Source organism: Alligator mississippiensis, chromosome 3 (genome assembly GCF_030867095.1).
Source record: "Alligator mississippiensis isolate rAllMis1 chromosome 3, rAllMis1, whole genome shotgun sequence".
Taxonomy (NCBI): Eukaryota; Metazoa; Chordata; order Crocodylia; family Alligatoridae; genus Alligator; species Alligator mississippiensis.
Genome location: NC_081826.1, coordinates 222,491,877 through 222,503,943, shown reverse-complemented (window position 1 = coordinate 222,503,943; position 12,067 = coordinate 222,491,877). Strand labels below are relative to the sequence as shown.

Below are 12,067 nucleotides of genomic sequence, written 5' to 3'. Positions count from 1 at the left end.
ACTGCCCTATGAGCATCTTTGGAAACAGGCTGGGATAATGAAACAGATATTGCTGATACCTCTGTGCATCTATCCATAAATGTTCCTCATGGTCATCTGCCTTATGATCCTTCTATTTACAAAGCAGGATTTAGTTTATGTATCTTAGCAGAATTAACCATAAACCCTGTTTTCTTCAAATGTGGGTCTTTAGGATATTAATGTATAGGCTATCTCTAGCACCTCTTCTAGGAAATCCCATTTTTTAGGCTGTTCACAGAGAATCGGAATGAGATGAGAATGTGGGGAAAGCAAGACTGATTAACAAGAAATCTTAAACCATTTTAGAAAAAAATGTATAATCTAGGAAGACTTGAAGCTTTATCAAGAGAGTTGAATTCACTGGCACCAGGAAAATAATATTTTATATAAGCCCTGTGCTAGAACTGTGTCCTGTGTTATAAGGCTTTCAAATGCATCAGTTGTGTCAGCTAGGTCCTATGGGAAATAGTTTGAGATTTTTAAATTGGAACTTCCATTTGTGGAAAATTGAACAAATATTAATAAGTTTGTGTTTTCTTTTTCCCTTAGAATGATTGTCTTGTGAAAGTGTGGTATAATACAGATAGTTGGCGATCAGCAGTAACACCTCCAGGTGCTACTCCAGAAAAACAAGCTTCAGAAATTGATTTTTCATTTGTTTATTTGTCCCATCCTCGATCTGTAAATGGATTCTCATGGCGGAAGACAAGCAAGTACATGCCACGGTCAGTAAATTGACTCCTGATACCTGTAAATTGTTGAAAATGGAGTGAAAATTTGTAAAACATTGCAAGGTTTGTACAGTCTTTACCCAAAAAATGGCATTCCCAAGTCTCCTGTGAAGACGGTCTAAATCTACTTTAATTCCCCTCCTACTTCAGCAGTACTAAATTGTGGCTATTCTTTCTACCTGAATTTACCCTAAGCTGTCCTTCATGCTTCACATTTACCTTCTGTCTGTGTTCTTACATGGCACTGCCAGTGTCATAATCATGCACATTCCATGATTAAAAAGAGTTAAAAAAAAATTATATCTCTGCTGAGAGAAGGCTGGCTTGTGATTTTTAAGATGCAAGTATAAATGCAAGAGAGGAAATGTGCTGGGGGGAGGGGCAAAATTAATGTATTCATTTATTATCTTTGAACATGAAACCCATCTTTTTAGCCTGGTTCTTGCAAGAAATTATCCCTACATACATTGTTACAGAGACCTGCAAAATGTTATGATTTCTGCAGTTTCATTAGCATAACCCTATATCATGTTCACCATCCATACGTTTGTTTACAGCACTTCCTCCTTTGATAGTCTTCCAGAATCTGATTGTATCAAAACTCCACTTTGTACATGCCCTCTTGCTTAAATATGCAAATGCTCTTGTATAACTCTCATATGAAAGATTTACTGATTATTCATCCACTTCAGTTTCCAGGAAAAAAATAGATTTTTGTTTTTTAAAGACTTAATATATCATGATGACTGGAATTATATCATGGCCTAAATAAAATAATCATTCATACTGAATGTGTTTTCTTCCTCTGTCCTTGTCTACTACTTGGACTCCTCTGAATCCTTTCTGCTTCAGTCAGTTCTCAGCAGTGCAGCTCAAGCAGCTTTACAGGTTTTGCCCTTCTCTGTTGTCTTTACTTAGGCTATGTACAGATGTTCATTTTTTATGGGGAGAATCACTCTTCTCCTAGTAGAAACCAGAAGTGGACAGACATTTAGCCTTTTTTTTCCTGGAGAAAAAACAGGTGCTTTGGGAGAAAAATAACCCTGAGATAAGCAGGGTTAAGTCACTCCCATGAGAGTTTATCCCAAGAGACACTGAATGCTTTCTCCTGGCTTAACTTTTGGGGACCAGGAGTGAAGCTAGAGAATAGGCTCCTGTGGCTTCTTGGTATCACTCTGGTTTTAAGAAGCCTGGTAGTGGGGGCTGGAGAGGAGCTATTCCCCCCCACCCACCACCCCTTTTCTGTAGACCAAAAGGGGAGAGGAGGGGAGGAGTAATGCTAGCTACTTCCCCCTGCTTCTCACCATGGAGTTGCCAGCATGCGAAGTTTTGCTGCACTCGTGGCAAGGTTCTTGGTGGAGAAGCAAGCAGGGGGTTTGCTGCTTTGCTCAGTTCCTTTGTTTGGCTCCCAGTGCCCAAGGAGTGATGCTATCCCCTTTGGCTTTCCTTTGCTCCCTACTCTGCTGTTCAGCTAAGCAGCAGGGGGGTGGAGGAGCAAGAGGAAACCAGGTGGGGGGAACTGGGTTGGGGGAAACCCCCCAAGCCAGTGCAGCCAGAAGCTAGACTTTAAGTCACCGCATGGGGGAAGCAAGGGGAATCCGGCTGGTGAGGACCTGGGGTCAGAGAGGCCCTCTCTGGGGGAGCAGGGCAAAGCCCTCACTTGCTTCCCACACTAGAATCCCAGAGGTGTGTGTGGAGTGGGCGGGGTGGGTTTTCCTCACTGCTCCATCTGCTCGGGTCCCTGTACTTGGAGCAGAGTAGAGGAAGCAGTTCTGTGATGGGGAGCAGAGAAGCAGCTATTCCAGGCAGGGGGACTTTGCTCCTCTCTCCTCCTAGACTGGTTTGGAAGGGAAAGGGAGAGATGAGGCCCCCAGCCCCTTCCCCAAACCAGGGAAATGCTTGGCTTGAGAGAGGATTTAGGGGGCTGTGCCTTGCTGCTTCCTTCCCCTCCCAGACCAGTCTGGGAGTGGAGAGGAGAAGAGCAGCTATTGCTGCTCCTTGTTTCTTCCCCAAGCCAGGGAAGTGCTTGGCTTGGGGCTTTGCCTCAGTGCTCCCTCCACGCTGCTCCTGGAGGCCAGGAGTGTAGTGGAGGAGGCTGTTACCCCAACACAGTTCCCTAGAGTCTGGACTGGGGTAAGTGTGAAGAGTGTCTCCTTGCTGCTTTACTCCCTCCGCTGACCAGGAGGAATGCAGCAGTCACTACTCTGTTTGCCTTCCCCAGACCAGGATCACCCCAGTTTTGGGAAGATGGGGAAAACAGGGGAAAGGGAACAACTGCAGACTGATCATGTGTGCTGTTCCCTCTCCTGGAAGGATTTCTGCCAAGGGAAATTTCTGAGCAATTTTCTCCAATAGAAATTAATATCTGTACACAGCTTTAGTCACTATGATGCCAAGTACTTCTTTCTGTTACATCTACTAAAGCCTACTTGAATTCCATATTCCATAAACAACCTTGTACTCTATTTCATGCTGTCCTTTATGTATAGTAAGTGTGTTCAGGCCCTCGCTTGCAAGCTGCATGCAGTGCCTGGAGGTCTTTCAACACCAAATTGATTGGGGGTGTTTGTGTAGATCATTGACTTGGGGTATACACTTCTTGAATGTTTTGTGGTGCTTAACTGTGTCAAGATCTTGATTTGTAGCTAGAAGGGTTAAGTGTGGCCATCTCTGACATACAGAATGCCCTATTTAAAGCCACTACTTCTCTTTGTCCTCAAATTCAGTTAGAACTGCTTTGTACTGTGATGCTTTTATCAATTTGTTGTCTATTAATGATAACAATGGGTGGTAGTCAATGGCATTTTGATTTATATATACTATGTAAACTATTTCTCAATAATAAGATATTTACGACTTGACTTGGATCCGAAGTTACAAAACTAGCTATATAACTATATGTTCCTGTGTCGTCTTTCAATGTTGTTCAAATTTCTTAGCTTTTGTTACATTTCCTTATAGCACGCTGTTTTTAAAACATGGGTGTCAAAGATTTGGCCTGTGGTCTGGATTTGGCCCACGGAGCCCCATCATCTGGCCTCTGGGTCTCAGAATTGACTCGTGTATGGTGCCCACCTTGGCCTGTCCAGGACTGGCACTTTCCCAGCCAGTCTGGGACCCATGCTGCACTGTGGGTGGTGTCTTCTCTGTCCTGGGACCTACACTACATGCAGCCCACAACCTGTCTGGTCTGCTACTGCACTGCACATGGTGCCCACACTAACTGGTCTAGGACCCACACTGTATGCAGTACCTGCCTCAGCTGATCTAGGTGGAGTGGGATCTGGCATGCTGTGCTGGATCTGGCATGCTGGGTGAGAGGGAAGAGTATGGTGGGATCTATGGGCTTAGTGCAACCCATGGGGGGCAACCCATGCCATGTATCTGGCCTATGGACCTACCTCTCGCCACTCCTCTAGCCAGGGTCCAGATAACTCTGACACTCCTATTTTAAGAGAAATCATAAGCTTCTCTAAATAGTGACTTTGATCTACACAAGTTTTTACTTAGTCTAACACTATATAACGGATCTTCTGGGATAGCTTGATACTGTTATAATACAAATAATACTTGGAGGAATAGAAATAGCATAGGAACAACATTTTTGAATTGCAGTTACAGCTTTACTATTATGCTGTATATGACTTTGGGCATAAAACTTCACCTGTCCACATCAGTTTCCATACCTGCAAAATGAAGGTACCTGTCTTAGTGGCATGCTTACTATTAGTTAGTATCAGTGAAAAAGCTTTGAATACAACAGTCAAGAAACAAAAACTATTACACTATTTCACTACTCCTAGCTGCATGATTAGATTTCTGTGTTCGAAACCAAGTTTGAGACTTATAAGATACTCATTTCTTTTTAAAATAGTTTTAGATCTTAAAGTTGAGCATATCTAGTGTATATGTTGTTGAATCTTAATAAAATATTTTTCTGAGAGTATTTGTCTGGATAATGAAAGAAGAACGTTCTTTTTTTCTTTTCTTTTTTGTTTTACTTAATATCTAAATTGTACTGGTCTAATTTTGGAATTTTTTTCTTTGAATATTCTGATGCTCAGTATGTGTACCTGACTTAAACAACCTCCTTAAACTCTTTTTCAGTGGTGCTGTGTGTAATGTACTTCTGACTTGCTGCAAAGATAATGTGTGCCGTCTGTGGGCAGAGACTTTGTTACCAAATGATAGTCTATTGTATGGTGGTGAATACAACCATTGGACTGAACCAGTGAACTTGACCAATAACTTCAAAAGAAATGCTTCTAGTAAGGAACGAATGCAAAATGCCTTAGAGGTAAGAACCACAGAAAGTACTACAGCAAGGGTTGTCAGCTGGGGGTACGTGTACCTCTAGGGCTACTTAGAAAGGTGATAGGGAGTATGCGCAGGCAGGCAGGGATGGAGCAGGGTGCAGGGGCAAGGGTAGCGGCCCCCCTCTGTGGATGGATGTGGGGCAGGGGGGTTGCACGTGGCGGCCACCACTGCCACCCACCATCCTGTGCCACCGCCACTCACCACCCCATGGCTGCCTTCCAGGAGCAAGGCCAGGGAGCGAGGGCAGTGGCGCCCCTCTGCGGGCCGCACAGGCGCTGCCCGGCCACTGGCTCCACAGGCTGCTGACTGGCAGCGCACAATTGGTCAGGTGCGAGGCCTGGCAGCAGCCCACGGAGCCGCACATGCAACTGGTCATGGGAAAGTGGGGCGCGGCGGCAGCATGGGGCAGTGGGTGGTGCCAGCTGCTGCTGTGTGCAAGCACCTACCCCTCTACATCCAGCTGCCACCACCAGAAGGGATACTCTGAAAACCCCTGTACTACAGAATAAGCAAGCCTCAGCATCTCACTAAAACATCACCCCGGGTCTGCAATTCTTTGCATAAGAGACCTTCCAAACTGATTTTTAAGACACATGGAGGTGTCAAGTGAAATGTCCTCCCACTTGCTCCTTTTTTTTTCTGCTGTCATAACCCTCTCTCCTTTAAGAAGATAAGTGAATCCATAGGTCTTGCAGGGTAGAGGTAAAAAAATGAAGTGGTACCTTCCCATGTGCATCATGGCAGCAAGATAGCATTTGAATATATTTTTCCCTTCTCTCAACTAGTGCTGATGTTCTGAGGTAAGGTACTCTAACTTCTGGGAGCAAGATATATGTGGAGGGGAAGCCACATGCTTGTGTGTGCATCGGGGTGGGTAATTATTTTGGCCCATGGGCCACAGAGAGAGTTTTGACAAGTTGTCGCTGGCTGTATTTTGCTCACCTCTGGTATAGATGCTAAGGAATCTAGCACTGGGTTCCTGTAATACAAGCTGTATAGATACCTCAGAGGTTGTGGGATTAATAAAGTAAGGGTAATATTGTTGTGGGCAGGCTCTGCATGGGGATATATGCCTACCAGGATATGCTGCTGTTGCTCCCACTACTTAGCTATATCCTGCACCAAACTAATATTTGTACTATTTCAGTGCCTATATAGCATATCAAGGCTGAATGGACTTAAATTGTAACAATTTTTTAAATTTAATTTCAGTAGTTTTGTAGATAGCCATATCCCATCTTTAAACTGTGATGGTTTTCCTTGAAAATACTTTTTAAAATTACTAGGTTTCTAAAAAATTAATTGTGCCTGTGTAGTGTAAAAATAAAAATATTGATCCTACCAATGGAGTCTTGGTTAGAGACCATAGCAACTGCCACTTGCTGGGTTAAACCTTACGTGGTATCCTGCATCTCACGCTGGCAGAGAGTGGATGCTGAAAGGGAGAGTGAACAGGGTATGACTAAGGTTTTTCCTCCGTTCCTCTCCTACTTGCAGCCTCCAGCATTACAGGAATAGAAAGTTCTGATTCTGAAGCTTATACCCCTCTCATGAGGGAGGATCTAATTCTAGTTTGTTTCCATTATTCAACTATTTGAATACCTTGTTTATATTTTCCATTTTAAAAGTGTGGTATGGTACAAAACTGTGCTGTTTGATTTCGTAGAGTATGAGGGCTATAGATATATTGCCCAATACTTTGAAATAAAAAAAAAAAAAATCAGAGCTGTTCTCCCATCAATGGTATGACTTATGCGTAAGGGCCTTTGTAGAAGATCCTAAAGTCATCTTTCTACCTTCTGTTCTTTTCTTAATAGAAGACTTGTTCAGAATAGTATATTGTGTAAATTAACCATGTTTTCCCTTTTAAGAGCTATTTTAGTTTAGCATACCACGCAATTTTTCTCTTAAGGAAAAAACTCTATAGATTAAAAAAAACCAACAAAACTTTTTTTTTTATTTTTTCCTCCCCAGGTAAATCTGAAACACTTCCGGCGAGGAAAGAGAAGGTCAGGTGCAGTCACAGCCCATACTGGATACTCACCACATCAGCAAGATCCTCATGAAGTTCATCGAAACACTCCTTTGCATGCAAATGCACTCTGCCACTTCCATATTGCTGCCAGTATCAACCCAGCTACAGGTAACAAAAAACAAACATGAATTTGCAACAGACCTGTATGTTTTACTATGTGTATATGTATCATGAGTCTGTTGATATGACCACAGTAGAATTTTTCACACAAGATGCTTGTTGCTTTTGTTGCGTTGGATGGTTGTATCTTGAAGGTAACTCTGTTGCATATCCCTTTTTTGTTGTGTGCCTGAATTTACTCTAATACAGATGTTGAGCACTTGCAATTGCAACCAATGTAATTGGAGACTGTGCTGGGAATGTATAAAGTGGTATATAATGATAAGCATTAAAAAAAATGGGTCTTGGTGTTTCTCAAATTGTGTACCCCAAATTGAACACTTTCCCATCTTTAAAAGACAAAGTTCCTGCATTTTCAAGTTATGTACAGCTGAGTTAATATTTTAAACACTCTAATATAGTGGTTAGCACTATAGAAATGACAGAAGAAACAGTAATTCTGTCTTCATAAGTGCTTAATATGCTAAAAATAAGGCATGAAAAATAGCACTGAATACTGAAGTTAAAACAGAATTTTTTTTTTTAATTAGAAGCATAGATCCCTTCCAGTTATTTCTCCTGAATACAGAGAGTTCAGTTGCCTGATATTGCAGACATCATCATATATATCCCTTTTCATAAACTGATCAGCTCTATCTTACAAGAAGGTTTGGATCCCCTGTCCCTATATGATGGTTATATTATCTTTGTCTACAGGATATTTTTTCTAATTTTTCAGCCTAAATTTATTCATAACCAATTTATATCTACTGGATCTTGTGCCTGACATGCCTCAGATCTTAAATAGTTTTTATCCCTCCCAGGCATTTTCACCCTTTCATTTATTTATAGACAGAAATCAATATTCCCTTTCAGTTTTTGTTTTCCTATACAAAACAAGCCAACTGACAATTACTCTCCTCTTTTAAGATAGAATTACCATAGTTACCCTTTACTACTTCATTTTTTTCACCTTTCTAGAACAGATGAAGTCTCACCAGCACCTTGTATTGCCTTTAACATTTCACTGTCTCTACTGGAAATACTCTGACTAATGCATTCTAGGATCACATTTTGTCTTTTTCAGTAATGAGGCATCAAATATGACACAGCCATTTTGTGACCAGTTAATACACTTGGGTGTCTTTTGTGTCCTTCCTGACTGATTATGATCCTATCTTTATAGTACAAATGCTTATCCCTAAATTGATAATCTAGTGCATAGTACCATTACATTCAATTCAATTCCTTTTGCCGTTGTTCTGAAGGCCATCTGATTCTTCTGTGATAACCTGATCCTCTGCTCTGTTGAAGTTTCCCACACTATGCATATTAGTTCCTGCCCTCCCAAGGTGCATATTTAGCAGACTAAACGTTTTTTTCTGATCTAATTAAGACCAGGAGAATATGTGCATTTTTTCAGACTTGAAGGATGCTAATCCAGCATCCCCAGATGCCACCTCTCACTCAATTTCCTCCACAGCGGGATGTATACTCTCTGCTACTAGGTGTTGCACTTCAGGGTTTATCCTTCTAAAATGTAAATTTGTCTTTGCCTGGGAGGACCTTTTCTTGAGTAGACACTTCTTTAGATGCTAATTCTAAGCAATTACTGCTTTTCAGCCTTTCCTAGGTGCCAAAGAGACTCATGATCATATTTTGCAATCTTGGTCCTATTATAACATAAAATAAATACATTTTATATCAAATACAAGAATTCACGCAGATGTAAGAATGGTAAAATTAACCACAGCTTGCTGCTACCCAACTGTAGAGACTATGCATGCCATATTGGTAAAACAACCTCAAGAAATCATGTGTGACCCCCCACAAAACCATAGACCAGAGCGGGGTTCATGACAATAGTCCTTTTTAGTAACGTCATGAGCATTGATTTTCATCAATGCCAGGTTAGTCTCTAAGGTGCCACCTTGCCCTGTCTTTTGCTATCAATGCCAAGTGAACACCATTCCACCTCTACACTACGTACGAGCTGGGTTTCAATAGAAAAATAATATGGATTAATGTAACTATAGACTGTATAATCATGTGTGAGAGCACAGGAACAGCAAAATAAAGCTGCTTCATTTTAAGTCCTTGATTTTTGTACTTGAATGTTGTTCTTCATAGCTGTTTTGTGTGCAAACTAAAGAACTGTAAACATTTCTATCATGAAACTGGTCAAGTTTAACCTCATAAGGTCTGTTAATAATGATACTCAGCTATTTATCTAGCCCTTCTTCCCATAGCTCTTAAATATATTTAAAACGGATAATTCTGATTCCAAAGCATGCAATAATTACTGCAAAAGTTAAGGCATCTCCTTGGAATGGAAGACTGCTAATTTATGAGTTGGTAAACTTTAGTTGGAAGACAGGAAGGAAGACTGGCTTTCATTTCCTATAGAGCACTGATTCTCAACTGGGGTGCCACAGTATCAGTCATCTTACCGTTGCTAAGAAATCATCACTGGCAATCAGCAGTACAATGTCAAGTTATTCGACCTAGTTTGGGCACCAGAAGTCTTCATAGCTGTGGCAGTACAGAACTCCCCACACATAAATTTTATCTTGTGTGGAACTCAGTACATCTAATTTTTTTTTTATACTGTGCCATAGTCTGTAGTGTTGGATAAACCCCAAGTTTCTCAGAGTGGGTTGTTATAGAACACAGAATCACAACCTCTATTCCACAAGAGATTTTTGAGATACTTGGCAAAACCCCAATAGGGGAGTTTTGTTCTGTCTGCCAGTGATAAAATTGCCATAAGTGTAGTAATAAGTTGTTGCATAGTGGTGTAATGTGCCCTTTTATACTGGATCAAGGAAAACTTTATTGGGCCATTTTCTGTTTTGGAAATAATATATATATATATATATATATATATATATATATATATATATTTTTTTTTTTTTTTTTTTTTTTTTAATCTTAGACATTCCTTTACTCCCTTCAATCACGTCTTTGAGTCTCAGTGAAAATGAAGAGAAAAGCGGGCCTTTTGTTGTGCATTGGCTCAACAATAAAGAGCTGCATTTTTCCTTGTCCATGGAAGTATTTTTACAACAGATTAAAAAGAATTTTGAACAACATTCTTCAGAGACCAGCACTGAAGAGTCTAATCAGATAGATGGCAAATCAGATGAAGGTAAGATGCATATTGAAGATAATGAGATGCACTGTATAGTCAAAGGCAGTGGTTCTCAACCTTTTTTGTACGAGGACTCATTTGTAAGTATCAGTGTCCTATCCTGACCTAGTGTCCCTCACTCCTGATCCACTGTCCTCTGTCCCCAGGCCCCAGCATGTGGAGCAGGGTGGGGTGTGTGTAGGACATAGGGGCGGGGCCCAAGCAGCCCATTGCAGGCTGGAACTCTGCCAGCCTGCAAGGGAAGAGCCATGGTTTCCAGTATTTTTCTCCTTTAGAAGAGAATCCATTTTTAAAGTGTTCATGACCCTTTCATATATTCTTGTGACCCATGGGTTGAGAAACGCCAGTCTATGGGCCACTTAAAAAAAAAAAAAATGTATTTAGGCACCTGAAGTTGCAGGTAAACACATACAAGAATTTTCAGAATCCATCTGAATGCCTAAATACATTTTTATAATGTATGGGAAGTGTGTATAATTCACAATTTCAGAGCTCTCTTTGGTACAAGCAAATAATATTTGTTTAAGTTTTAACTTACTTGATTAAGTTGATGGAATTTTCAAGCATATCATGGACTGACAGGCTTCTGGGAAAGAACATTTTAATTTCCTTGATCAAGTTTCTCAGTCTAGTGGATTATTGCAGGGAAATTGTTACTTTATCAAAATAGATCTATAGAAGTTAATGTACACATTTAGGAGATAAAGCATTCAATGTGTTACCTGATACTGGCAGTATGTCTGTGGTCTTCTAATTGTAAGTGTATTAGTGTGGTGCTATAAGCACCTGTTGGCTGGGAATGGAACAGTGAAATAAAGGAAAATGTGTAAAGAGATCAGATTTCTGTTCTGTGACTTCTGAAGTTATGTAGAGAGTTCAGGTAACTTCTCGAAAGCTTGTTTTTTCATTAAGTTACAAATGGCTGGTGTAATGGTGTTTTTTTTGTTTTGGTTTTTTCAATGAACACTTTCAAGCAGAGGTCCACATGCTTTTTCTTTCCAGGATATATCCTCTGGTACTGCAAAATTTCCATTTTCTTGAAAGTAGTGTCCATTATAGCCCCTCGTGTGCTGTGATGGCACTACCTAGTTGAGATCATGCTTATGTTAAGACTGCCTATATTCTTCTTTTCCTGCAGCTTTGCAGGCAGAAGATAAAAAGTGGTCTGTCTCCTTTGTCTTGTAGTTCAGCATGTGAGATTTTAAAACAGTATGTTTTTAAAATTACTTCTGGCATGATTCTGTAAGTCACTTGAGTAATGGAAATGAGTTTTGCATTAGTGAAATGTTAACAAAATTTGGGGGCTTGGGGGGTTTGGGGTTTTTTGTCCCATGTCCCCCTGTACCTCCTTCAGCCACTGCTAGAGAGTATTTACAGCTAAACACATATTGTTTGCATATAAATATTTAAAAACTTAACCAGACACATGTATTGCTCATAAATTGTAGTGTTCACAAAGTTAAAATTTCGGTCTCAAGTGTTTACCTGTTTAATTTAAACTGTTACTTGGCTGTTCTAGTGTTTTAAAACTTGATTAATTTAAAGACAGAGAATAGGAATTTGATGCATTTTATTCTTGAGTTCTTCTGAGCTCCCAAGTTTGATATTTATTTATTTATTTATTTATTTATTTATTGTATTTCTTATGAATGTTTATTATGACTGTTTTAAAAAAACAGAGAAAGCATACATTCTGGTATACTTTTAAACTTG

At 40.3% G+C, this 12,067-nt stretch overlaps 1 protein-coding gene across 2 annotated transcripts in view; it reads left to right on the top strand.

Moving 5' to 3' along the window:
• Positions 1-12,067, top strand: part of DMXL1 (Dmx like 1) — a 140,774-nt gene that overhangs the window by 43,527 nt on the left and 85,180 nt on the right. For both annotated transcript variants that reach the window (XM_059724916.1, XM_019478071.2), the window contains exons 7-10: positions 571-746; positions 4,860-5,049; positions 7,044-7,212; positions 10,139-10,351. In XM_059724916.1, coding sequence (XP_059580899.1) covers positions 571-746; positions 4,860-5,049; positions 7,044-7,212; positions 10,139-10,351 — 748 coding nt within the window. The remainder of the gene's footprint in view (positions 1-570; positions 747-4,859; positions 5,050-7,043; positions 7,213-10,138; positions 10,352-12,067) is intronic.